The sequence below is a fragment of the Phacochoerus africanus genome, chromosome 7 (genome assembly GCF_016906955.1).
Source record: "Phacochoerus africanus isolate WHEZ1 chromosome 7, ROS_Pafr_v1, whole genome shotgun sequence".
In the NCBI taxonomy this organism is placed as follows: Eukaryota; Metazoa; Chordata; class Mammalia; order Artiodactyla; family Suidae; genus Phacochoerus; species Phacochoerus africanus.
Genome location: NC_062550.1, coordinates 86,042,394 through 86,070,353, shown reverse-complemented (window position 1 = coordinate 86,070,353; position 27,960 = coordinate 86,042,394). Strand labels below are relative to the sequence as shown.

General features: G+C 44.1%; 1 protein-coding gene and 1 long non-coding RNA gene across 2 annotated transcripts in view; one reads left to right on the top strand and one right to left on the bottom strand.

Moving 5' to 3' along the window:
- The window catches only part of DRAM1 (DNA damage regulated autophagy modulator 1), a 36,033-nt gene extending 23,692 nt beyond the window's left edge, over positions 1-12,341 (top strand). The window contains exons 4-7 of the mRNA XM_047788173.1: positions 565-742; positions 5,744-5,802; positions 9,352-9,444; positions 10,024-12,341. Of these exons, the coding sequence (XP_047644129.1) occupies positions 565-742; positions 5,744-5,802; positions 9,352-9,444; positions 10,024-10,068 (375 nt within the window). The 3' untranslated portion in view covers positions 10,069-12,341. The remainder of the gene's footprint in view (positions 1-564; positions 743-5,743; positions 5,803-9,351; positions 9,445-10,023) is intronic.
- LOC125131479 (uncharacterized) lies at positions 465-27,960 on the bottom strand. Its single transcript, XR_007135929.1, has 4 exons — positions 27,757-27,960; positions 20,351-20,434; positions 16,994-19,185; positions 465-862 (listed from the first exon to the last, which is right to left on the bottom strand). It is a non-coding gene; the product is annotated as an uncharacterized LOC125131479 (long non-coding RNA).

The following is a 27,960-nucleotide window of genomic DNA, read 5'->3' as shown; positions in this document are numbered from 1 at the left end:
TTTCCTGTACCTCAAGAAATCTCCTTTTTGGAAAAGTTAAGTTTTCTGAGGTTGAACCCACTTGACAGTCAATTTTCTCTCTTTTTTTTTTTTTTTTTTTTTTACTGTCTTTTCAATTAACAAGAGAGTTTCCAAAAAGGTGCCAGACGTCATCTGAACCTTTCTCCAAATTCCTGTCTGGTCTGAGTCATTTCCCTTCTAAAGAATATTTTTTCCTTTTCTTTCTTTTTTCTTTAGGGCCACACCTACAGCACACGGAGGTTCCCGGGCTCCGGGGGCAAATCAGCGTTGTAGCCACTGGCCTATGCCATGGCCTCAGCAATGCCAGATCTGAGCTGTGTCTGTGATCCCACCTCATCGCTCACAACAACACTGGATCCTTAACCCACTGAGCGAGGCCAGGAATTGAACCTGCCTCCTCACGGATCCTAGTTGGGTTTCTTTCTGCTGAGCCAAACAGAAAATCTAGAAGTACTTTTTATTTCATATATAATGTCCCTAAATGGATATGCCCGTGCATTTGGCTCTCGATGTGTAACATCTCATGTGTGACTTTCTCTCCAGGAGTTAGCTGTCCCCGTGGTGCACGACGGTGGCGCCCTCTTGGCATTTGTCTGCGGTGTCGTGTACACGCTCCTGCAGTCCATCATCTCCTACAAGTCGTGTCCCCAGTGGAACCGCCTTTCCACGTGTCATGTCCGGATGGCCATCTCTGCCGTCTCCTGTGCAGCCGTCATCCCCAGTATCCTTTTCCATCACATCTGTCAGTGTCCTTGTAAGCTTGACACCCCCACCCCACCCCCCAAAGCCATGGAGAAAGCCGAGGTTAACAGCCAGGTGTCAACATGCCTCAGGAGAACAACTGGGAGAAAAGGGTAAATCGTTAAGAAAATATCTCAACATTGTCTGGTTAGATCAAAAAAATCTTTGGGCAAAAGAATGGTGTGAAAGGCAAATGGAAAAATATGTCAGAACACTTCAGTATCTGTTTACTTTCCTTCCACAGGGTCGATTTCATGAGCCATGTGAAAATATTTATTTTTCTTTGTAGTGCTTGGCTAAAGACATCAAATATTGATATTGTACTTAAAGTAACAGCCTTGTGGAGTCCCAAGAGGCCAGACTCTTCCTTTCTCCCCACACATAGGTGATTAGATGGTTTGATTTACTAGTCCATATCAAGACGGTTTAAAAAGCTCTATATGATTTACTTTTCTAAATCACTTAAAATACATTTAGCCTTTTCTTTTTATAGCTGGTTTCATTTTCAAGCAAAAAAAAAAAAAATTGGAGTTCCATTGTGGCTCATTGGTAATGAAGCCAACTAGTATACATGAGGTTGCGGGTTTAATCCCTGGCCTCACTCAGTGGGTTAAGGATCCGGCGTTGCCATGAGCTGTGGTGTAGGTCGCAGACTCAGCTCGGATCCCGAGTTGCTGTGGCTCTGGTGTAGGCCGTCAGCTGCAGCTCAGATTTGACCCCTAGCCTGGGAACCTCCAAATGCCGCAGATGTGGCCACCCCCCCAAAATAATAAATTTATCACACTTTATATTCTGATTTAGAAGAATGAAAACCATCCCTCCCTCCTTCCCTTCCTTTTTTTCTTTCTCATTTTTCTTTTAATTTTTTCCCCCAGAGAGGTATTTAACAAAAAATAAAATTGAGAAGCTGTGGTCTTTTGGGGTGGGAAATTTCCCATCTTTCAAAATAACATTTACAGTCATATCAAATGCTGGTTTGTGTACAAAGTGGGCAAGCTTGAGTAAGAAGACTTGATGCCATCATGTACTTCTAAGTATTAAGCTTTGTATTTTTTTAATTTATTTTTAATGGAAGTATAGTGATTAAGTTTGCATTTCTCTTTTAAAAATCAGAGCTGTGCAAAATGTGAGGTCTAAATCTATGATTTGGGGTTTCGTTTTTGTCATTTAGAGACGGAAATTTTCAATTACAAAATTTCTAAGCACAGAGAAACCAGTTCTAGTATTGAGAAATTTAACAACAAACTGTATACCCTGGTTCCTAAGATATTTCATTCCCCATTTCCTTGTCCTGTTTATGGATTGAATATACTCATGTTTTCTCTTGAAATGTATCTCCTCAACTTTTAGCTTGTGTTAACTGTAAGATTTATAGAACTGTTTGTAGGGTTATAAAGTTTTCTTGGTGTAGGAAGCCTTTCTTTGCTTTCAACTTAGGAGACAAATCGCTAGGTATTACAATGAGAGGGGTTTTAGCAGAATCAGCTTTTCAGGCCAGAGTTTCACATACTCAGTTCTTATTTCTAGGAGGTTTTTTTTGTTTTTGTTTTTTGTTTCTTGTTTTTTTCAGGGCCACACCCACAGCATATGGAGGATCCCAGGCCAGGGGTCCAGTCAGAGCTACAGCCACCGGCCTACACCACAGCCACAGCAACTTGGGATCTGAGCCACGTCTGCAACCTACAGCACAGCTCATGGCAACGCCAGATCCTTAACCCACTGAGCGAGGCCAGGGATCAGACCAGAATCCTCATGGATATTAGTCTGGTTCATTAGCGCTGAGCCACAGTGGAACTCCAGAGGAGGTTCTTATGAGCCATGCTGAGGGGCAGCATCCTGGAACAGAAACAGGTTATGTCCTTTTATCCAATTAACTTGAACAAATTCATCGATATGAAAAAGTCTTTTGTCTTAAACATTAGCCTGGATTTATATTTCCTTACAAAGATTTTAAAGCATCTTTAAAAATGCCATTGTTTCTTCTTCTTCTATTCTGTGAAACAGCTTCATTTGACTCCTGAAGACACTGAGGCCTGGAGCAAGGCAGTCCTTAGAATCATGTTTTTCTAAGCCCTTCCTGTTACACTATATATATATATTTTTTTTTTTTGGCTGAGGCATGCAGTGTCTTGATGTGGCCACAGCAGTGAAAGCACTGAGTCCTAACTAGACCACCAGGGAAACTCCCTAAACTGTCCATCTTGTACCGAGTTTCTGCAACTTTCAAAAGCTTTCACAAAATCACTAACAATGCAAAGTCTGGCTTCCTTTGCTCGAGGCACATGGTCTGAGTCTTCCCATTTCTTTCACTTCAGTTTTAGACTTTCCCCCCTGCGTGTGGCTGTTTCCTGGTCTCTGCTTTTGCCTGTGCTCCTCTCCTTGCCTCGAGAGCCTCTCTACCTTGTCTTTCTAGAGCTGAGCTGTCCATCCAACACAGTAGCCCCTGGCCACACGAGGCTCTTGAGCACTTGAAACCTGATTAGTCTGTATAGAGATGGGCCATCAGTGTGAAACACTGGATTTCAAAGACTTAAAAAAAAAATCTCATTTAATAATGCTTTATATTATGACCTGTTAAGATGATAACATGTTTGATATATTGGGTTATATAAAATATATTAAGATTAATTTCACTGGGTCCTTTTTAGTTTTTATCAGTGTGGCTACTATAGTCATCCCTGCACCCGGCTCTTTTCTCTCTAAGGCAGCACATTCTCCGGGCTTTGTCCGAAAAGGCTGTGATATTTCTGGGAGTTTGTTTTGCCAGTTTTCCCCACCTCCCCTCCTCCTCCCTGATGGGACTAAAGATGAAACAAAGAATTAAGTGAGAGAATTAAGAGGCTTCTAAACCATTAGAAAGCAGAGTATGGTCATGACATGAACAGAGAACCTTCAAGGCTTTCTACTTTTATTTTGAGAAAACAAGAAAGCACTACAAAATATGGGAGGTGGGGGAGGGCAGGGAGAGAGCATGCTGACTTCAAAATCAGAGGAAGTTCAGACTTGTCATTGATTGACTCAACACCTGGAATTCCTGACTTTTTTTTAAGGGTTGCACCTGCAGCATATGGAAGTTCCCAGGCTAGGGTCAAATCTGAGCTGCAGCTGCCAGCCTACACCACAGCTTAAAGCAATGTCAGAGCCTTAACCCACTGAGCAAGGCCAGGGGTTGAACCTGCATCCTCATGAATATTAGTTGGGTTCTTAACCCACTGAGCCACGACAGGAACTCCTGGAATTCCTAACTTTTTGCAAAAGCTTTTTGTTTTTTATTTTTATTTTTTGTCTTTTTAGGGCCTCACCCGCAGCATATGGAGGTTCCCAGGCCAGGGGTTGAATCAGAGCTATAGCTGCCAGCCTACACCAGAGCCACAGCAACACCAGATCCGAGCCTTGTCTGCGACCTACACCACAGTTCACAGCAATGCTGGATCCTTAACCCACTGAGCGAGGCCAGGGGTCGAACCCAAAACCTCATGGTTCCTAGTCGGAGTCGTTAACCACTGAGCCACGACGGGAACTTCTGCAAAAGCTTTTTAAGAGCATCCCATTTCTCTCGAGCTTTCTCTTTGGCCTTCTAAATTCGATCAAAATGGTTGTCACCACCTTTGTGCAGATGATCTTGTCCACACTGGGCAATGGCCTTGGCTTTACCAGGCTGGCCTTTCGGGGTTTGTCCTTTATCACCAAGGTCAGACATAGGATATATCTATTTGATTTGGAAAGCTTTTGGGCCGGGGAGGAAGGGCTCTGCCTGTACCTTACTTATTTAGTTATTCACCGGAAAAAGTCTGTTGTCGTTCTTAAAGATAACAGCTTAGGAGTTTCCGCTGTGGTGCAGCAGGATTGACAGTCTCGGCAGCGCCAGGACTCAGATTCCATCCCCAGCCAGGCACAGTGAGTTAAGGGATCTGGTGTTGCTGTAGTTGCAGTTTAGGTCCCAACGGTGGTTCGGATCTGATCCCTAGCTCAGGAACTCCATATGCCATGGGGTGGCCAAAAAAGAAAAAGAAGGACAGCTTAAATTTCCTTTTGGAGGTTCCCAGGCTAGAGGTTGAATCAGAGCTGTAGCCGCTGGCCTACAGCCACAGCGATTTGAGATTCGAGCCTCATCTGTGACCTACACCACAGCTCACATCAACACCAGATCCTTAACCCACTAAGCGAGGCCCAAGATCGAACCCAAAACCTCATGGTTACTAGTTGGATTCGTTTCAGCTGGAACTCCCCAATAATAGCTTGAGTTTCTGTAGTTTGTTTTCTATGTGACTCTTGGTACTTTGTGATACTTTGGTACTTTGAAATGTTAATTTTTCCTTGAAGCTGTTGCCTTGAGCACAGTATTTTAGGGAAAAAAATTTTTTTTCTTTTTACAGCCATACCTGTGGCATATGGAAATTCCTGGGCCATGGGTAGAGTCAGAGCCAAAGCTGGGACCCTACGCCACAGCCAAGGCAACACTGGATCTGAGCCACATCTGTGGTCTGTGCCGCAGCTTCTGGCAATGCTGGAATCTTAATCCACCGAGCGAGGCCAGGGATTGAACCTGCATCCTCACAGGGTCCTTAACCCACTGTACTACAACAGGAACTCCAAAACTTTTAATTAATATTTTTACTTAGGAAAAAAGTGTTTTAGGGAAAAAGTCCTCCAAAAGTACCCATATTAGACTGCTGTCAGTCATTTTGACCACATTATTTTTTTGACCAAATTTAAACAACAGAGTCAAGCAAAATGTAGCCACAGATTAAAATTTTTCTACATATGACCTCAAAGTTTGCTCAGGAATGACTACTTCCATGTTGTACTTTACCTGCTGTCATAATGGAACTTAAGGTTGGAATATGACTAGTTTGATTGCAGAAATGCTGGTACTAACATTATAACACTGCGTAATGGTTATATTATTAGAATAATCCTGTCTTAACCCTAAAGGGCCCGTTTTCTTCTGTAGTTTCCTTAACACTTTCCTTTTGTTTAGTGATTGCTTGTGCTTCGCTAATTTCTATAACCAAGCTGGAGTGGAATCCAAAAGAAAAGGTAAAATTTAAGTCATTGTCCATACGATTGTCAAACTGGCTCCTGGGGTTATTGTCACAATTATTTTCAAAATTTTGAATTTCTAATTCTCTCTCTTTTTTTTTTCTTTATTGTTTGTCTTTTTTTAAGGGCCACCTCCCACGACATATGGAGGTTCCCAGGCCAGGGGTCCAATCGGAGCTATAGCTGCTAGCCTATGCCCCAGCCCCAGCCACGCCAGATCCGAGCCACATCTGTGACCTACATCACAGTTCACGGCCACGCCAGATCCTTAACCCATTGAGCGAGGCCAGGGACCAAACCTGCGTCCTCATGGATGCTAATCAGATTCTTTCTGCTGAGCCATGACGAGAACTCCTCTAATTCTTTCTTAAACCCTTCAACCATCAAGGCCTGGTGAAAGAGGTGAGCCACTGAAGGGGAGGGAAGAGAGTGCGTGAAGGTGTGCGGAGGAGGTCAGAGGAGGCAGGGTGTACTGAGGGGAGGGGGAGGGGATGAGGACAGTGCCGAGCATAACTTGTATCAGGATAGGATGAGAAATAAATGTGGTCAGGGGTAGGTTGAGGGTGGGGATTAGTTTGTGCACGGCTGTAAGAGGTTAGCAGAGAGGCAGATGCTTGACACAGGTGACCAGAATAAGCCTTTGAAGGCTTCTGAACAGGAGACTAAAGTGAAGGAATTCTACTGGATGAATACTAGTCAGAAGCAACACCTGGGGTGGACTGCAGAGGCGTGAGCCCGGAGTTAGGATGGCAGGGAGAATGAAGTTCCGCCCGTTTAATTTCAAATCTAAATTCGTCTAGATTGGAAGTAACAGCGAGAGAATGAAAGGACTTGATGAAGTGAAGATGATGCCCAAGTTTTTGTCTTGGGAGAACCCAAGAACTTGTTTTTGTGAGCAGAGATAATTGAGTCCCTAATAGGAATAACTGATTTAATGGAGGGAACTGGATGGGTTTGGCTTTAGAATCACTGAATCTGAGGCTAGTGAAACGCTGAGAAATATCCAGTTAGAGCCGGGGGTTGAGAGCCATCAGAGCATAGACTAGATTAACTGGTAATTTCCAGACCAAACACCAGAACACACGGAATCAGGGGTTTGGAACTGAGCTGAATGCATGCCCTTAGGTACAGCGAGAAGGGAGTTAGTGAGAAAACAGCAGGAATTTTTCCCAAAGGGGCAGGTGGAGTTATTGATGGTTTTCCAAAAGCAGTCTTAGTCAAAGGTCAGAGTGAGAAGCCAACTGCAGGAGGTTGAAGAAACAGTGAGAGCAGTGGTTCACTGTCTCAGTGGAATGTTTGGAAGCGAGAGGAGAAGTAAGATGGTGCCTGAGGGGGATGGAGGGGTCAGAGGAAGAGCTTTCCATCACAGAGGATTCTGGCAGGTGATGGAAGCCTGCAGGACACCAGGGAGAGACTGAAGGGAGTGAGAAGAATGATCCAGACAGATGTTAGGGAAAAAAGTGCTTCTGGAAAAGGAGGCACCAGAGCAGAGCAGAGCCAGGTGTACTTTACTTTTGAACCACTGGGAGGAGACCTTCCACCACAAATTGAACAAATCAGCGGCTGGGAAGGATTTCTCAAAGCTTAACGGAGGCAGTTTAAAAAAAGAAAGAAAGAAAGAAAGAAACCAAAAAACAAACAAAAAAAACCCTTTTTAAAATTTTTAATGTACTTTTTTTTTTTTTTTGGCCACCCTGTGGCATATGGAGTTCCCAGGCCAGGGATCTAAGCCTCAGTTGCAACCTATGCCACACCTGCAGCAACGCTGGATCCCCTTTAACCTATTGTTAAAGGCTGGGGAGCGAACCTGTGTCCTCATGCTGCAGAGACGCTGCCAATATCGTTGTGCCACAGCGGGAACTCTAGAAAAACCTTTTTTCCATTTCATTTTCTATCTTAAAAATAGGAAAAGAACCTGGTTTTCTATTCACTCCATAAATTACTATGCTGCTCTTAGATTGCCTCCTGTTTCCCCAAATCCACGAATGTGAAGAAAACCCTCTACCTCCATTCACAGACTAGAGTGAGCATTTAGGTCCTGCCCCAACCTGTGGAGGTCAGAGCTCTCACAGGACAGTCCTGTGCTTCGACGTACCTGGTGGGGAGGCTGAGAATTAGGATGTCATTGTCTCGTTTCGAGCTCAGCCTGCGTTCACATGTACATGCGGAAGGTCTGGACCCCTGCTCCAGGGCGCCATCACTAATATCACAGGACGGAAACACCCCCCCTCAAGCCCCAGAAGTCTGCTTCTCTTTGTATGAGGCATCTTCATTGTCCGGGGATGGGGTGCTGTCCCCAGAGGGGGGTGGCCTCCCTTCTCAACCCCCTAATGCAGGCTGGTCCGATGCTCCCTAGAGTGGCCTCGACAGGACCAGCAGTGGATGTGACAGTCCTCGGAGGGGGGAGCAAGGGTGTGTAAGAGTTTGATGGGCCTCTGTTACATCTTTGTGGGTGAAGACCGCATCAAAGGAAAGGACTGACCTGCAACCTAGCATGTTTGTTTGTTCACACTTGTAACCTAGAGCAGAGCAGACAGTGAAGTAGGAAGAAAATAGAGGGCATGAATTGATGACAGGCTAATTTGGCATGTGGGCTCAAGTCAGAATGCAGACAGGCATTTTTTGCTTAGTGTTTAAAACAATGCTTCTAAAGTAATTTTTGGCATTTGAAAATCAGGGGAGATCCTTCTCCTCTGTCTCTCTGTCTCTGTCTCTGACACATACATACCAGCGCCTCACCCCAGGCTTTTTTTTTTTTTTTTCCCCAAAGTAACTCGGGGATTATTTTTCCCATTTGGTGAGAATGGAATTGAAATGAGGAGGTGTGGGCCTCGGTCGCCGCTCTCTTTTTGCAACCATCAGTTTCAGTTCTTTTTATTTGTTTCCTGGCCTCCAGAGGCAGCTGACTTTCGAACCCCAATTAAACACCATTCTCTTTCTTGCCTTCCATTCTCTCATTCCTCCCACCAAGAAGGTAGTCTCATTATTAGCATTTGCTTCGTAACTCTGCTTACCTTATAATGTTAAGCAGACCTATTTTGAACTGGCATTTTCTATAGTAACAGAGAAACACAAGACCTGGTGGTGACCGTTGGTTAATTTCCTTGAGATGCACCAGGGAGGCCTTTGGAATAACCACACTGATGCTGGGAGGTGCTTTTCGAGGCTGCCTTTCAACTTTGAGCTTCCCAGCAGTGGGAGGGCAAGTTATGCCTTGTATGGAAAGTTCTTTCTTCCACTGAGTCCAGATTTGGCTTCCACTCTCCGCAAATCTTCGGTCCTCATTCTGCCTTTTGAAGTTACATAGACAAGCCTTAAAGCTAGGGTGTGTGAGAACCCAAAAGAACTCTGTACTCAGGTTCTCGAGGGGCAGCTGCCCGGAAGTGCATCTCCATGGCCCTGCTTACCCCTTGTTTCCTCCAGGGCTTGATTTATGCTCACTGGACAGCTTTTTCCTCGGACCTGACCTGCTCATTATGATTTCAGTACACACACTAAAGTGAATGCATGTAGGCTAAATTCTGTTTCTTTTTTGGTTGTTCTTAGGATTACGTGTATCACGTAGTGAGTGCGATCTGTGAATGGACAGTGGCCTTTGGTTTTATTTTCTACTTTCTAACATTTATCCACGATTTCCAGGTAGGTATTTGTCAATGCAAATGTTACAAGTTACTGATGATGACGATTAGTTGAAATCCGTAGAACATTTCTTGGATTAACAAGAAAAAATAAGGGCACTATCTTTCTTTTCACCATTATGTGTTTGAACAAATATGTAATTATTGTGTAATTTTGTGTATTCCCAAAGGAAAGCATCTTGATTAGCTCTCCCAAACAATGAAACGTTCATCTGCCCTCTGCCATTTGCTGCTGATAGTCATAGATCCTGGTTATTTTCTTTGCGAGGAGGTCTGACTTAAGAGTTCCAAATAACAGGAAATATGTCTTTTCTTAAAAATAAGTGTGTTGTTGAAAAATGTTCCCAAGGCAGAGAGAAGGTGGGACCTTTGGCAATGGGGAAAATCTTACATTTTGAAACAAGTGAATTAGTAGCTAAAAGGTTAGAGAAAACCAAGAAAATTCTTGAGGATCCAACTCAAGCTCAGTACGATCCATAGTGAGATCATCTCTGAGGGGGTGCAATGCTGTTGGGAGTTTCAGAGCTGGCACTGGAATTGTTTACTTTCTTTCAAACTTTTTTTTTTTTTTTTTAAATAGAGTGTCACCCTAAGGATATCCACAGAAATCAATGATGATGTTTGAAGAAAGAATTCTATCTCATTCAGTCAAAGTTGCAGACAATTTCTAGAAGTGGTACAGAGGACAGACAGGTTTTAATGCTGCCCTGTATGGAATTCATCTGTAGCACGTCCAGGACTTGAATTTCTTTAAGAATTCCCAATAGTTGTATATTTCCAAAGGTATGTTTTCCTAGAGAATGTAGAGCATTTATGACTTTGTAGCAATGTTTTTAAAATTTTCTAAGTAGACATTTTTTTATATTAACAAATTCTTTACAGAAAAGATAGGTGTTCCAGAAAATGGAGACCTCTTATTTTTGTACAGATTCTGTGTTGTTTTATTTTTCTTTGTGTGTGAGTGCTTTATGGAAATACACTAAATGAGGACTTCATTAAAAAGTAAAATCAGGGGATGCTCATTTTTAAATTTCATTTTTAGAAAATGAACTGTATAATTTGATATCATGAGCATTTATAACATTCAGTTTGTAATGATCCTTTAGATTTAGTTAATAAACTAACACTAAGAGACTATGATTTTTAGATGAACCAAGCAAAATGCTTCTATCAAAAAGCCTTATTACCACTATGCACATTAACTCAGTGACCACAGAAGACCTCGATTTTGAAATTCCGTCCTCCACGGGCCTCCCTGCTCACAGAAACCAAGCTTTTACCATGGCTGCTAACTGTCTCTAGTGGTGTGATTCCAGGTCGGGTGGATTCAACAAGGCAGGTTAGAAACCAAAAGCCTTCTGACAACAGAGAGAAAGGGAGGTGAGCAAATAACAGGAAGAACGCACTGGACTCAAAACTGTTGTCTTTGCCAGATCTGGGTGGTGGGGGCGGGGAGGGGGGGGAGTGCGTCTCAGGGAACATCTGAGGAAGGCAGAATTCCGGGAGGGAGACTTTGGCTTAGTACTAAACCTCTGCGAAAGCCAACCTGCGAAAGGCATTACAAATACCATGTATTAAACTACCCGTTATTGTTACTGGCATAACTTGAAGCACAGTCTGACTCAGAAGCTGCAACTCACATCTCGAACTGAGTGTGTGCCAGTCAGTGTGCTGACGGGAGCGCAGGTCTGAGAGGAGGAAGGGGAGCGGTGTGCAGAGATGGAGTCTGTTGCTGCGCCTCTGACTATGCCTGTGGCCGGGTATCTGACACTAAAATGTGAAGCAGGTCCTTGGCTCAGCAAGACCTGCACACACCACTTTTCCCCTAAATCACGAATGACAAATGAAAAGCAAGTCATTCCAGAAGAAATGGGTCTTGAGATGTGAAGGCTTAGGTTTGAAGGTTGAAGAGAAGGAACTCCCTTTTAAGGACCTTCCAGATCATGAACCCATGTCTGGCCAGGCGGGGGCCAGATCTTAAGGGTACACGCCTGCCTGGACAGCCTTGTTTGAAGGGGTAAGGCTCAGTAGTGGTCAGCCACCTCCGCGAGGAAAAACTGTCTCCCCTAAGGGGTCAGCAGTGAGAGCCTGAGACCCATTTCTTGGTCTATTTTAACTTGTTATTTATTTTTTATTTTTCCTTTACGTTTTAACTTGTTATCATGCTCCGGCTCCCTCTGTAACACTGGAACTGAAAGACTGATTAAAGCTATGCCAGGCTGGAGAGGGGGAACCTCTCCAGAACACCTTGTACCATGGAACCTGGAGTAGGATGCATCTACAGATGGATCTCCCTTGGAACAGACTTGTGTTATCAGCCCTTCTCATGACATTCTATCCTTCTTCATTTCTACATCTCTCTGAGAGGTTTAGATTGGGAGCTCCTTGAGGGCAGTCTGTGCCTTATCCTTTTATCTTTGTAACTCCAGCTTTTACCAGGCTGCCTCCTGGTACACAGTAGGTGCTTAATAAATACTCACTAAATGCATGAATGAAGGAGTGAGCAAATGAAGGCATGACTAGGGATATTCGTAGTGTTGCACAATGCCGTTTACTTGAGTTTACTAATTAAGTGATAAATAGTCTGTATCACTTGTCATACTGACTCTTTTGCTGTGTGTGCTGTAAACATTTCAGCTGTGTGGGCTTCTGCATTGTATGACAACTCTCTTCAACCTGGACAGTTACCACAGAAATTGTCACACGGGCTAGACAAACGGTACACCTGGATTGGCAAACTGAGGCCAAAAATCACTCCAGACAATCATGTTCTGCTGAAATCGCTAAAGCTGGTCTTATCCATATTTTGGTATTATTTCTAATTTCCATGAACTTGCATTTCCTTGGACCTTATGGCTGAAAGACTAAATAAAATGAAATATTTCTTTATTTTAGTAATCTGTGTCTCTGTTAAATTATGTCAACTGGGTGCTACTATGAAGTGTATTTATCCAGGAAAGGATTCTTGCTCCACTTTGACTCTGTATAGGTAGAATTTAAACCTTATGTTTTCTATCTTTTTGCTTTTGCTTTTTGTGTGTGTGTGTGCTGCATTCAGAGCATTCAGAAGTTCCTATTCTTGGTCCAGAGATTGAACCTGGGCCACAGCAGCAGTGGCCCAAGCCACAGCAGTGATGACGCCTGGATCCTTAACCTGATGCGCACCAGGGAGGTTTTGGTTTTTTTGTTTTGCCTTTTTTGCTTTTTAGAAATGCACCTATGGCATTTGGAAGTTCCCAGGCTAGGGGGCACATCAGAGCTGTGGCTGCTGGCCTACACCACAGCCACAGCAAGGCCAGATCTGAGCCTCGTCTGCGACCTACACCACAGCTCACGGCAACGCCAGATCCTTAAGCCACAGGGCGAGGCCAGGGATGGAACCCACGACCTCATGGATCCTAGTTGGGTTTGCTGACCACCATGAAGGGAACTCCCAGGGAGTTTCTTAATTCATGTAGCTCAATAGTTCCAACCAAAGCCCTCCAGTTGAAACTCACCGTCACTGGTTAGCTAGCTTGGGCTACATGCCTATCCTGTAGCCCAGAGAGGTGTGTTGCTCTGATTGGTCAGACCAGCATCACAGGTCCACCTCTGGAGCACTGAGGGGTCAACTCTGCCCAAACTACTGGGCTGATAGTACCTAAAAGTTGTTTCTTAGAAGAAAAGGATGGAAACAGAATCGTGTACAGACTCCAAGCTACAGATTCCACTATAGAATTAAAGTGCCCCACAGGTCAGAAAAGCCAACCCAACCTTATTGAGAGTAAACCAGATTTTACCTGTTGCCAACTTTTTCAGGTTAAAAAAAAAAAAGTAAGTGTAAGCCATGTAGCTAATCAGTGTGCCTTCATCTAACTTTGAAGTTATATTTTTCCAAGCTTCTTCTTGTCTCATTTCATGCCCATGAGGTTGGTCAGGCAATTCACTGTCATATGTATTCAGATGAGGAGACGAAGGCAGGGAAAGAGAGGGTCAATGACTGTTAAGAAGTTCTACCGCTGGATGGCAAGAGATCGCTGCCTAGGACTCTTGCTTTTTTGATTTCTAATCAAGTGCGTCTTTCTTCTTTTCTTTTTTTCCCCAAACACTAACAGAGGATTCCACAGAAATTGCATTTCATAAACCAAATTAAGTACATCAATGTTGTTCTGTGTTTGGGTTTCCTAACATCCCTTACATGTGGCGTGGTCCCATGTTCTCATCTTTTACTCAGTTGCAGACACACTGGTCTGGTGTTTGGGCCTGGAATGAGGAAGGGGGGAGTAGGAGGGAGATAAGTGGTCTCTATTCTCTCCCACTCCCTGATTCTGGCAAGCCGGTAAGCCCAGCCGTCTCCCCACACACATACTCTTGGTCTGGCTCTGAATGCCCCGCATTCTCAAGGCCAGAATGTCATGCATCTGCGTCCTGTCTGTTGCACAAGAGAGCAACCACAGCCTCAAACCCTGGAGGAGAAGCTTCTGACGCTCCTGGGTCACCCCCAGCAGATTCGTCTTCTAAAATGAAGAGCAGCAGGATGCCAAACTCACATTGGGGGTGGCAGTGACCTCCAAAACTGATGCTTGCAAAATGTCGAAGGGGCTCCAGCCATCTCCACTGTGGTATGGGCCAGGGTGCTATGAGATGATGCCTGGTAACCCTTTGGCCTAGGCAATCCCTCAGCGATGAGCAGAGTCTTCCATCCCCACAGCTGGCTTCACCTCTGGACCCTTCAGTTACGTGAGTTTCTTTTTAATTTAGGGAAACTTGAGCTGGATTTCTCGTGCTTACTCCTGTAAGAGCCCTGACTTATGCAGATACCCAAGCGTTTTCCTAATATGCCAATACAGTAAACTACTGTTATCTGGACTCTGTGTTGGGGTGGAAAGATAATTTCTAGATAAGTGGGGAGTCACCTGTTCCCACTCACAGCTGTTACTCTCTGAACCATGTTTTCTTATTTTAAAAATTTTGAATCAGTAATATATTGATGTGATGCAAAAATAAAAACAATATGAAAAGGTACTCAGTGAAAACCTTTGTACTTTCCTCAAGCAACATGTACTCATTTCACCTCTCTTCTGACAGATGGCTCCTTTCAGTGAAAATATAAGCAGAAACATACATTTTAAAATATTTCCCCTTTAACTTGTACTCCAAATGTAGCATACCTCGCCAACAGTTTTGAGCCTGCCTTTTTTTGACTAAGCAATGTATCTTGGAGATGTTTCCATATCAGTAGAGAGAGCTGCTTCCGTTTTTAGTTGTTTTACCCCTGTACAGAATTCCATTGTATGGCTGTGCCATTTTTATTTAACAAGTCCCCATTTGATGACCAGTCGTGCTTTCCAAACTTTGCAATTACAAGTGCAGGACCTTGTAATCCAGCATTTCTCACAGGTACAAGGAAATCTGTGGGAGAAACTCCCCTCAGTGGGAATGCTGGGACAAACGGAGACTGCGTGTGTGATTTGACGAATACTATCATCTTGCCTTTGGAACCTTTTTACTTGAGAATTTTTTGTTGGAAAACCTTTCCAGCTATTTCACACTTCCGTCTAAACTGAGAATGCTATGGTAAGTTCACCTTTCCTGGGCAACTCATTGGTTCATCGCGTGGATTCTGCAGTACAGGTGTGGGACTGAGGTCAGCCAACTGTCACTGCTGTTGTACAAACCCCTCCACGCTGCCCCCTGGGGCAGGGAGGGCGAGGCTGTTTGCTCCCCTCTCCGCAGACGGCGGAACCCCACTGTCTTCTACCTCCTCCCCTCTAGCACCCACTCTCTCCCTTTCATGGTCAAGAGCGTCTCTGTCTCCCTTGGGTTCTTCACTGCGGTCCTGCCTCTGTGTCCGCCTCTTCTGATCTCATCCCTTTTCTGACCACTTTCTCTTCTGATATCTCTTTGAAGGGCTGCCACTTCACTCACACTTCCTTATCTTCTGAGAACATTTTGCTTTTACAGACATCGATCATCAACCACAATATTCCCTTTCCTCTTTCTGGTAAATTAACCCATCACGGAACCCGGGGGAATCCACGGGCCTTTTAGTCTTTCCTGGCCTTGTAGCTTGGTGGTCAGTGGTTAATGACCCAATGAGTGGGGATACCGGCGATGCAGGGGCCAGAGAGAGAGACATTCTTAAGCTATACGAAACTTAAAAAAAAAACTTACCTAAAAATAATAGGCTTTAATTTTGCCTAAATGTACCTTTTATGCCATTTTTCAAAATTAAGCTGTACTTTTTTTTTTGTCTTCCTAGGGCCACATCCGTGGCATATGGAGATTCCCAGGCTAGGGGTCTAATCAGAGCTATAGCCGCCGGCCTACCCCACAGCCACAGCAACACGGGATCCAAGCTGCGTCTGCGGCCCACACCACAGCTCACGGCAATGCCGGATCCTTAACCCACTGGGCAAGGCCAGGGATCGAACCCACTTCCTCATGCATGCTAATAAGATTTGCTAACCACTGAGCCATGACGGGAACTCCTAAGCTGTACTTTTTAGAGTACTTTTGGTTCACAGCAAAACTGAGCACAATGCAGAGTTCCAGTATACCCACTAGGGCCCACAGGCACAGCCTCCCTATCTGCCCATCCCCGCCAGAGTGGAACATGGATTTTAACCTCCATTGCTACACCATCATCACCCACGGTCCATAGTATACCTTAGGGTTCACTCTTGGTATGGTGCACATTCCATGAGTGTTTTTTTCATTTGTTTGATTTTTTTTGGGGGGGGGGGGCGGTTAGCCACACTCACAGCATGTAGAAGTTCCCCAGCCAGGGATCGAACCTGTGTCACAGCAGCAACCCAAACCACTGCAGTGGCAATGCCAGATTCTTAACCCACTGGGCCATAGAAAAACTTCCATGAGTTTTGACAAATGTATAATGGCACATATCCACTCTTGTAGTATCATATAGAATAATTTCACTGTCCACAAAATCCTTTTGTCATTTTGAATAAGACAAAATGGGGATTACCTATGGTGAGACAATACACACTTTTTTTTTCAAAACCACATATTCAGTTTTGTTAAACCATGAACACTTCTTTACTTGCTTGCATTAACACTGATTTTTTTTTTGTCTTTTTGCCTTCTCTAGGGCTGCTCCCTCAGCATAATGAGGTTCCCAGGCTAGGGGTCTAATCGGAGCTGTAGCTGCTGGCCTACATCACAGCCACAGCAACGCAGGATCCAAGCCGAGTCTGCGACCTACACCACAGCTCATGGCAACGCCTGATCCTCAACCCACTGAGCGAGGCCAGGGATTGAACCCTAAACCTCATGGTTCCTAATCAGATTCGTTAACCACTGAGACATGACGGGAACTCCTGTTAACACTGATTGAGCATCCAACCATATCAAAGACTATGAGAAGGGAATTTCCTTATAATTGGCCACATTTTACTACTGGGGAAATTAAGGTGCAATTGGGTTGTCACCAGGTTAGGTACCAAATGATAGGTGTTGAACCAAACCCAAGGCTGTGACTTTTACAGTCAACCTTTCCTCCAGGACCGTGTGATTATCAACCATTACCACATGAGTATGAATTAACTTACCAGCTCTTGTAGGATCATATAAGGCCCTGAGGAATGAAGTCCCTAAACTGGCGAGTTTAGGAAAATGTCTGTTTTGTTGCTTCAAGAGTGAATCCTGGTTGAGCTTTGTGCATTCAGACTTGGAGGCCAGCGGGTAGGTAGTAGGAATCAGAAGTAGAAGCAGAAGGGTTTATGTGCCACGCCAACCTTTAGTAGGAGTTTGAGATGAGCTTTCCCACAGCCATGCATGACTCCTGAAGAACCCCAATATGGCCAAAGATTCCTGAACTCTTACTCTCATTTGCTTCTGGCTGGTGCAGTAAGAGGGACTTGGGGTCAGAAACATCTGCTCTCTACTTGCCAAGGAGTCAGTCATGGTGGGACACAGAGGAGACACCACTTAGGCTACCCCCAGGTCCTCAGCGGTCACACTTGTCAGACAGATGGCCTTGGCGTCCAACCTCTAGCAGGAGATGCAGATGGAGGGGGTAGAGTTCTCTGAGCCACCACCAGCAGCAGGAGTGTCTCAGGACTTGGGGTCCTGGGTTCTCTTGTTCATCAGGCTAATAATGGCACAAGTGATGGGAATGCCTGGAAAACCAAAAATCACCTTCTTGAATAATCCTATTGCTCAGGGTCAGCTCAGAGAGGCAAGTTCCGGGTACCACCCAAACCATCTGATTTAGGGTGAAGAGTGATGTAGTTAGAGTTGGCCAGCGATTCGACAGCTGCTAACATAACCTTTAACACGCGTATTGAAAGGAATACTGAGCTTAGTTCAGTCTGTCATTCCCTCTTAATACTTGAAAAGCCATAGTTTTGTTTGAAAGTTCCCTCAAAAGGCTCTGGTGGGTGCATTTATTCTTCCGCTTGACTGCACTTGGAACCCTGAAGTCAGAGCCACCTTGAAACCGAAACTGGGAAAATCCCGGGTCTCTCTGGCCAAGAGAAGAAGCAGAGGTATGTTCTGAGGTTTATTAAATAATTACTCAGTTGTTGACATGTTGTAGGGGGAGGAAAAAAGCTGAGGTGTTGGCAAATATGAGCATAGATTAGTAAGGATCTTGGGTCATGTGGCTTATAAACGAGGTAGAACATTTTGGTGTTGCCTGACCTTTGGCTCGAACCAAGGGATGTGTTCTTCAGACTAGACTCAGTTAACTAGATCTTGGCGTGGTGCGGCGTTATTTTGACTGTCTGAATGACCACGGGCAGCTGTGATCCAGTTAATGCTGAAGATACTCAGAAGTCGCTGGCTGTTGGGAGCAGACATGGCAGTGACTTGGAGGGAAGAAAATGGGAAGTGAGAAACCAGACCCGGAATTAAGTGGCCATTTCAATTTTCCATCTGCAGTTGGTGTGAATGGCAGATGAGGGCAGGTTTCCTAATGAATGGCCCTGAGACTAACTCGGTTCAGAGGTTCAGGGAGGGAAGATGTTCTTTCTCATCCTGATGATACCTTCCATCAGTATTCCCCAGACTCTAGCCATTTGGGTCTTTCCTTCGCAATTTTTGTCATCTTTTACTGCGATTTCCTGAATACTTTTCAATGACTCACTTTTTAACTTTATTTTTATTTTAAAAAGGAACTTCTCCCACTGCTTCTCCTCCTAGACTGCCTAATTTGGTGAATGGTGTTACCAGTCACTGGGTCACCTCGGGCAGAACATGAGTCATATCCTACACAACTCACTCTACTCCCCACCCCCGCCTCATGTTCTGTTAACTTTATCTCCTACATACAGAGTGAAAGGATAATTATCATCCAAACTAGGGCATTCTGGGGACTGAAAGGGACACTATTAATAACTGTACCAGGAGTAAACTGGACCTGTCTGAAGCAAATGAGGACATATGGTTGCCCATCTGCATGGCCTTGAATCCTCTTCCTTCTCCCAATCACCACCATTACTAGCTTCCTGCAGGTCTTCATGATGATTTGCTTGCGGTAGCTCACGACTGTTTCTTTGATTTCCGTCTTGGTTCTTTCGGACACATCTTACCTCCTGCACTTCCACATGTGAGGTGTCGGCCTCTTAAAATCCTTCAGGGGCTTCCCATAATTTCAGGATCAATTTTAATTCCTTAGTCTTGCTTACTAGGCTCTTCACAGATCTGATTCCTTTTTATTCTTCTAGCCTATAAGCGCATTTATTTCATCATTCATACAACATCTTGCAAGAGTTACTCTGGATTGGCACCATGCTAGGCTCTGGAATTTAACAATAAATATGGTGGGTTAGTGCCCTCAAAGTATTTATAGTGAAGAAACAGCCAAGGAAATAATAGAGTTAAAAAAATAAGTGCTATGGTGGGTGAAGCACTGCCCTCTCTGATCTGGCTACTCTAAGTGTGGTGCAGGGATCTGAAAGTTTGATAGAAACGCAGAATCTTAGGGCCCTGCCCCACACTCACTAAAGCCAAATCCATATTTAAAGAAAAAAACTTGGGGCCACACCCATAGCATGTGGAAGTTCCTGAGGCAAGGGATCAAACCCACACTTTCATAGTGACCTGAACCACTGCAGTGACAACACTGGATCCTTAACCCACTGCACCACAAGGGAACTCCCTAGAACAAACACTTTATTTTTTTAATGTTTTTGTTTTTGTTTTTCAGGGCTGAACCCATGGCATACAGAGGTTCCCAGGCTAGAGGTCCAATTGGAGCCATAGCTGGCAGCCTACACCACAGCCACAGCAACATCAGATCTGAGCTGCATCTGTGACCTACACCACAGCTCACGGCATCGCCAGATCCTTAACCTACTGAGCGAGGCCAGGGATCGAACCCACAACCTCATGGTTCCCAGTCGGATTCGTTTCCACTGTGCCACAATGGGAACTCTGAACAAACACTTTAATTCATAGAGACAGACAGCAAAATAGGGGTGACCCAGAGCTGGAGGGAATGGAGAATGGGCGTTCTTGTTTAATGAGTACAGAGTTTCTGTTTGGGATGATGACAAATTTCTGGAAATGGATAGTGGTGATGATTGCCCAGTATGCAAATATGCTCAGTGCCATTAAAACCGAATGCTTCCAAAAATGGTGAAAGTGGAGTTCCCGTTGTGGCTTAGCGGTAATGAACCTGACTAGTATCCATGAGGACGCAGGTTCGATCCCTGGCCTTGCTCAGTGGGTTAAGGATCCAGGATTGCCCTGAGCTGTGGTGTAGGTCGCAGACATGGCTCGGATCTAGTGTTGCTGGGGCTGTAGTGTAAGCCAGCGGATACAGCTCCAACTCAACCTCTAGCCTGGGAACTTCCACATGCTGCAGACACAGCCCTTAAAAAGAAAAAAAAAGAAAAAAAAAGTAAAATGGCAATTTATATGTTATGCATATTTTATCACAGTTTATAAAAAGCAAAGATTACCTTGGAGTCAAAGACTTGGTTTTCAAGTTCCAGCTCTGAAGCTCCAATGAGTCTGGCAACTTCTTAGAACCTCAGTGTCTTCATCTGTGAAATAGGAACAATGATGGCACCTGCCTCATAGACTTGTCATGAAGAGTCATTGGAGCAATGTCCATAAAGCATCCGGGAGCTTGTTGGGCCTTCCTTATGCCCACCCATTAAAGCTGGAAAAGCATGTTTTTAGCACAGCCAGACCTCTGCTTCAGAACTATTTTTACCCCTTCCAGCTCTTCTTTGAAGAGGAGTGTTTTTCAATTCTAGTGCCACATTAGAATCACCTGGAAAGCTTTGCAGGACCCTACTGCCTGGAACAAATAAACCAATTCCAAGAAATGGAATAGAAGCATCATTATTTCAGGTGATTTCAGTGTGTAGCCAAGGCTGAGAAACTATCCTCTAGCAGGGTTTCACAAACTTTGCTGTGTATTACAATCACCTGGAGGGCTTGGCACAACAATTCCTAAGTACTGTATACCACAGGGAAATATATCCAATATCCTCTGATAAACTATAATGGAAAAGAATATGAAAAAGAAGATACATGTATAACTGATCACTTCGCTGTACAGCAGAAATTAACACAACACTGTAAACCAACTGTACTTCAATAAAATAAAATAAAAAATCCAGGAGTTCCCATCATGGCTCAGTGGTAAGAAATCCGACTAGTATCTATGAGGATGCAGGTTCGATCCCTGACCTTGCTCAGTGAGTTAAGGATCCAGTGTTAACGTGAGCTGTGGTGTAGGTCACAGATCTGAATCCGATCCTGAGTTGCTGTGGGCTGGTGGCTCTGATTCGACCTCTAGCCTGGGAACTTCCATATGCCACAAGTGTGGCCCTAAAAAGACAAAAACAAAACAAAACAAAAAAAAAAAAAACACAAAACAAAACCCAATTCCTGGGTACGCCCCACCCTGAGGTCCAAATTTAGTAGGCACAGAAGAGCCCTTCACTTTATTCCATCGTCTAGCCAGTGGTCCTTTCCTGCTGTTTGCAGTCTGTGTGAGTCTACCCACTACTTAACCTCTTCCAGACCCACTACTCAACTAAAGTTTTTCTTGAAAACATTTGCCAGTAGCCTTCTTCATGCCAATGGTTTCAATATTTTCCAGTTGTGGCTTATGACACAATTCACCGTGTCTCACAATTCTCCTCCTTCGAATTCAGAGCTACGACTCTGGGTAGTGTTTTTATTTCTCTTTCCTTCTCCTTCCCCTGCTTAGAAGTTGGGATTCCCATCGGGGACTCCCATGACCATTTTCTGGGGTTCCTATATTTATTCCTTAAGAAGAGCACAGTCTTAGAAGTGAGACAGACATGGGTTCATATCTTGTACCTGGGCAGTTCACTCAAACTGTGCCTCATTCTCCTTACTGGTGAGTCATGGGTGATGGTAATTAGTGCCCCTATAAATACATCCCCGACACAGAGCACTGAACTATTTCACCTTTAAGAACATGGTAAAATCCTGACCTTGAAGAAAACTCCAGGAGTGGTGGGACTAACCTGTAGGATGCAGAGAGCAGAGCCAGGGATATCAAAAACAGCGCATGGATGATTGAAGTCAAGATTTATCACGGGGCAAGGAAATGGGACCAACCAAGGATTTTCCAGGAGGCCTGGGCAGACTGGGGATGGGATCTGACAAAAGGAACTGACCCGGAAATTCCCTGTGACTGCACTAAAATGTGAGCCCACGGGCTGGTCCATACACGGAGAGGGGGGCTGTTAATGGTGTTATCAAGGGCTATGGAATGGCTCCAGAGGACACCCACAAGGGGATTTCAACCCCTTCAGTGTGGAATTCCGTCCCTTTGGCAAGAAACAAAGTAATAAAGAACCTGTTACAGTTTGCACCATTCATCTAGTCATGTGCAAAACATGACCGCGAGGCAGTTACACAGAGCTCTTATTAGACGAGATGAGGTCTCCGTGTGCTGTTTCCCGTCGGTGATGTTATTCAACAGGATGGCTCACATGCTGAAATCTGAAACCCCTTGGGTGAAGAATCCCTCTGCAGGCTGCACCAGATGTTGCTTGTGTAGCTCCCCAAGCCCAGAAAGATGAGTTAATCCTTGAAGGAAATTATTCTGAACTTGCATCAAACTCAGAGGCTTTGATCCAACAGACCATGGCAATAAAACACAAGGCTATCAGAAGAGCTGTGGGTGGCAGTCCTGTCTCTGAGAAAGGAACAGGGCCACTGGCCGACGGCTGTGTTCCAGAAGGCCTCCAGATGCAGAGAGCCAGGAGCACAGGGCCTCACTTAGTGTGATGTTGTGAAATCCTGCACTTTAAACACATGTAGTCATAAACAAAAACTTCCTCACCCTTTAAAGACCCTGCAGAAGTATCACCCTCTCCAAAATGCTTCCCCGAATGTTCCAGGCCTCACTGACCCCACTGAGCTTCTTTTACCCTCGTCATCCATAGCACACAGCTTACCCTTCGAATGAAGTTCCTAGAGTCCTAAACCAAGTATATTTCATATTTATTTGTATCTCTGAATGCCTAGCACTCTAAAAGGCGTCGTAGTCACTGTCTCACCCCTAGAATCTAGCACAGTACCTGGCATAGAGCAGATACTCAGTAGGTGAATAGGCGCTAAATGAATGAGTGGAATTGTTGGTTGATAGCTAAGTTGAGCTGGCGTGAGGAAACAAATAAAGGAAGATGTAGTAGATACCTCTTATTTTCTTTGCCCAACACGTCACTCGAACCCTTATTCCAGGAGTCTCCTCTTTCTTCACCTTGTCTTTGTGGTTCCCATAGGAACTGCCATGTTGTTTTATGACTCTCTGGAGTTTACCTGACTTGAACTGCTTCAATGAGTCCTTCCCGGGGATTTTTCAACTTGGAAAAGTTGTTTCCAAGTTGAATGTTAAGAATGTTCCCAAGTTGAATGTTAAGAATGTTAAGATAAGCTCTTTCCAGCACCCAAGGCTAGGTAGATATACCGGTACATTTGAGAGCTACGGCCCCCATGTTTTTCACCACCCAGAGAAAGCTGATGGCTAGCTAAAACGAAGAAGGAAACTAAGGAAGAGAATGCAGAGAGACAAGAAGCATAAATGAGAACCCTGATGGTCTTGGAGCTCTGCGTTTCAGTGGTTCCCGTACTCCAGGCACATTCCTGTCTTTGGGTTTCACAGACATCACATTATACTTTATAATCCCCTTATTTTGCTTAAATGAGTTTGAGTTTGATCTCTATCACTTGTAACCCACAAGTTCCAACTAATACAGAAGTGTCTGCTTCGTGGTAGATACTCCATTAAAAAAGAATGGATGAATAAAATCTCATTATGCCACATTATGAAGTTTTGCAGACAGGAATTTTTTGTTTTAAAACTTCCCATCCTTATTTGTGGTTTTAAGAAATACCTCTTTGATATGCCTCCCAGAGCTAGTACAGTTCTGAAAATAGAGGGGGGCAAATGGTATACATGGAAGCTACAGTTTCTGGTAGGGTGATCCTACCATTTTTCTTCTCCAATAACCTTTTTTTGTCTTTTTGTCACTTTAGGGCCGTTCCCAGGCATATGGAGGTTCCCAGGCCAGGGATCTAATCAGAGCTGTAGCCACCGGCCTACACCAGAGCGACAGCAATGCGGGATCCAAGCAGTGTCTGCAACCTACACCACAGCTCACGGCAATGCTGAATCCTTAACCCACTGAGCAAGGGTAGGGATCGAACCTGAAACCTCATGGTTCCTAGTCGGTTTCGTTAACCACTGAGCCACAACGGGAACTCCTCAATGACTTTTTAGCTGTGTGCGCATTTGTTAAGAATCAGATGCTTGGAGCTGCTTCCATCTGTACATGATGGAAGACATTTATGAGGCCTTTTTAAAGTGCCCATAGAATGAAGGTTCTGAACAGAAGCCAAGGACTAAATATGAAAGGATGGTGCTAGAGACTTATTGGAACCTACATTTTCTGAACTTCAAATCCAGGAACACGGCCCAGTACGTAAGAGGGAATTTATGGGAACACTGGAAGAGTTTTTTGATGTTGGGGCAACTGGTTACCATATTTGTAGAGCTAATCTTTAGCAACAAATCCCTTTTTTTTTTTTTTTAGGGTCGCACCAGCATATGGAAATTCCCAGACTAGGGGTCAAATCAGAGCTACAGTTGCTGGCCTATGCCACAGCCACAGCAACGGCAGATTTGAGCTGCGTCTGGAAGCTACAATACAGCTTACGGCAACACCAGATCCTTTAACCCGTTGAGCAGGGCCAGAGATCGAACCCACATCTTCATGGATCCTAATCAGGTTCGTTTCCACTGAGTTACAAGGGGAACTCCTCAAATCCCTCTTCTTTTTTTTTTTTTTTTTGTCTTTTTGCTATTTCCCTGGGCCGCTTCCGCGGCATATGGAGGTTCCCAGGCTAGGGGTCGAATCGGAGCTGTAGCCGCCAGCCTACGCCAGAGCCACAGCAACGCAGGATCCGAGCCGCATCTGCAACCTACACCACAGCTCACGGCAATGCCGGATCGTCAACCCACTGAGCAAGGGCAGGGACCGAACCCGCAACCTCATGGTTCCTAGTCGGATTCGTTAACCACTGCGCCACGACGGGAACTCCTCAAATCCTTCTTTAGACAGGTTGGTCTACTTATTGCCACCCAAACAGGCCAGATGGATTTTATCCTTGGGACACTGGCTCACAAATTCCTGGTGCCAGATACCTAACTCCCTTACTTCATCTCCTTCTATTCATATCAAACACATCCTCCAGGTAGGTCCAGCTATCTTATCTTTTCTGAAATGACTGTTCTTGTTTTTTTTTTTTTTTTGGCTTTTTAAGCCCTCACTCGCAGCATATGGAGGTTCCCAAGCTAGGGGCCAAATGCAAGCTAAAGCTGCCGGCCTAATGCCACAGGCACAGCAACTCGGGACCCAAGCCACGTAATAACTGAGTTATTAAGTTCCTGACGGCAGGGACAATAATAACAACAGTAATAACAGTAATAATAGCCAATGATCACACTAATGAAAACAACAATAATAGTAGCAGCAAATATTCACTAAACACTTAAATGTGCTGGCTCTGTACTAATCATTTTACAGGTACAGTGGCCCTCCACATCCAGGTTCCACATCCACAGATTCAACCAACTGCAGGTTTCAATCTGGTTGGTTGAATCTGCAAAAATGTGGAACTTTGGGTGCAGAGTGTTGCCTATACCAGCCATTTATATAACAGACTTGAGCATCCGCAGATTTTGGTATCTGTTGGGGGTGGGTGGGTGGTAGAACCAATCCAGGTAGATACAAAGGGACAGCTATATTTTCTAATTTAATCCTCATACAACCATGTGGAGAAAAGATTAGTGTTATCCCCATTTTATAGATAGGGATTCAGAGTCTTTTGTTTTTCAAATTGATTTCTTAAAATAAAAATTGTTTAAGGTAGACAACATGATGCTTTGATACATATATGTAGTGAAATGATTACTACATTGAAGCTAATTAACATATCTTCTCTCATAGTTATATTTTTTTGTGGTGGTGGTAGTGGTAAGACTATCTAAAATCCACTCTCCTAGCAAATTTCCAATAATCATTACGGTATTCTTAACTATATCATGTTATATATTAGATATCTCGACTTATTTCTCCTACATAACTGCAATTTGTGACTTGTGTATCCTTTGACCAACATCTCATTCCCCCCCCCACCCTTGGTAACCACCATTCATATCATTCGGGGGGGGCGGGGGATGGGGCACAGCCCTCAGCATGCAGAAATTCCCCGGGGAAGGGATCATACCCGGGCCACAGCTCTGACAAAATGGGATTCCTAACCCACAGCACCAACTTTCAGCCTTCTAATCCTTACTTATATACACTGAACTTTTTTAGAGTCCACATATAAGTGAGATCATGCAATTTTGTTCTGTGTCCAACTTATTTCCATTAGCCTAATGTCTTCCAGGTTCATTCATGTTGCTGCAAATGGCAAGATCACCTTCTTTTTTTAAGCTGAATAATATTTATAATAATGTATATACACACATATACAATGAAATATATAAATATATACACACTACAATTTCTTTTTTGTTTTTGTTTTTTTTATGCACTACAATTTCTTAATCTGTTCATTTGTTAATGGACACTTACATTGTTTCCATATCTTGAAGAGCAGTTCTCTGTCCAAAATGTACACAGCCAGAATGTGGCAGAACCAGAATGTGACCTCCAAACCTTTGCTCTTACCCAGCGTGGGTAAGAGCAATCTTGTATCATCTAGCTACCACAAACTTGTGAATAATAAGTATTTGTTGAATACATGTTTTTAAAAATAAAACAGTGAAATTCTTCATAAGAGACAGAGAAACTGAAAGTGCCAGAAGCAAATTCTCCTCCCCAAAGAGTTGGAGCATACTTGAAAGGGGGATACTCAACTTTCCCAATGTCCTTGGCTGAAGGCAATCCCATTTCCCACTCCACAAATAAACACGCTTTATAGGAACAGGAATACTGAGGATCAGCTAAGGGGAAGGGGTGGGCACTCTGGTGAAGAAGCAGCTCGGGGAGCCCAGGAGCCTTCAGGAAGCCCAGGGATCTTCACGGTGGCTCTACTACCACCCAGTCACTGGCACCTCCCTGGGACTCAGTTTCCAAACTTGTAGAATGACTCATTTGAACTCGATTAGCAAGTCTCCAATATATCCCCTGGAATACTAGCCCCACAAGAAATTCACATATAAATTCATGTATAAAATTATTTTATCAATAGCTATTGGGCAATTGCATTTCCCCTTGGGAGACACACAAGCCATATTAGAGGATCTGAGAAGGCAAGAAGGAAAGAAACTACTTCTCATATTTAATTAATGGTTATTTAACCCATTTCCTAACCCACTTTGGTTTCACATAATAACTGCTAATATCTCTTAGAGCTAAAAACCATACTTAGGTTTTAAAAAAAATTGGCTAAATATTTTCTAATGACTAACATTCTCTAAGTCTCAGAGATAATAATGTTAACTTGGGAGTTCCCTTCGTGGCTCAGCAGTTAACGAACCCAACTAGGATCCATGAGGATGTGGGTTCAATCCCTGGCCTCGTTCAGTGGGTTAAGGATCCAGCGTTGCTGTGAACTGTGGTGTAGGTCGCAGACAAGGCTTGGATCCTGCATTGTTGTGGCTGTGGCGTACGCAGGCAACTGTAATTTGGATGACCCCTATCCTGGGAACCTCCATTTTTTGCTAAAAAGCAAAAGAAAAGAAAAAGAAATAATAATGCAACTTTACTGTAAACTATTCTTTGGTGAACTAAAGGTGGAATCATAGTTGCAAATGTTTGAGTTTTTTGGTCAGAAAAGTTTAGAGGGTGTTCTGATGCCTTACCCAGGTTTAGCTGTTCACGCTGCTTGTGAGTCTCCTGAAGTGGACGATAGGGGGCACCAGTGGACTGCAGGAACGGCCACCCCTCGACAAACTCAGTGAGAAAGAGCAACCAAAGTTGTGGCAACCAGAGCTGTTCCTCTTCCAGCCGAATGGGAAGCTACCGAGTGCCAATTTCTCTCCCTTTTTGATCACTCTCCCTCTCTC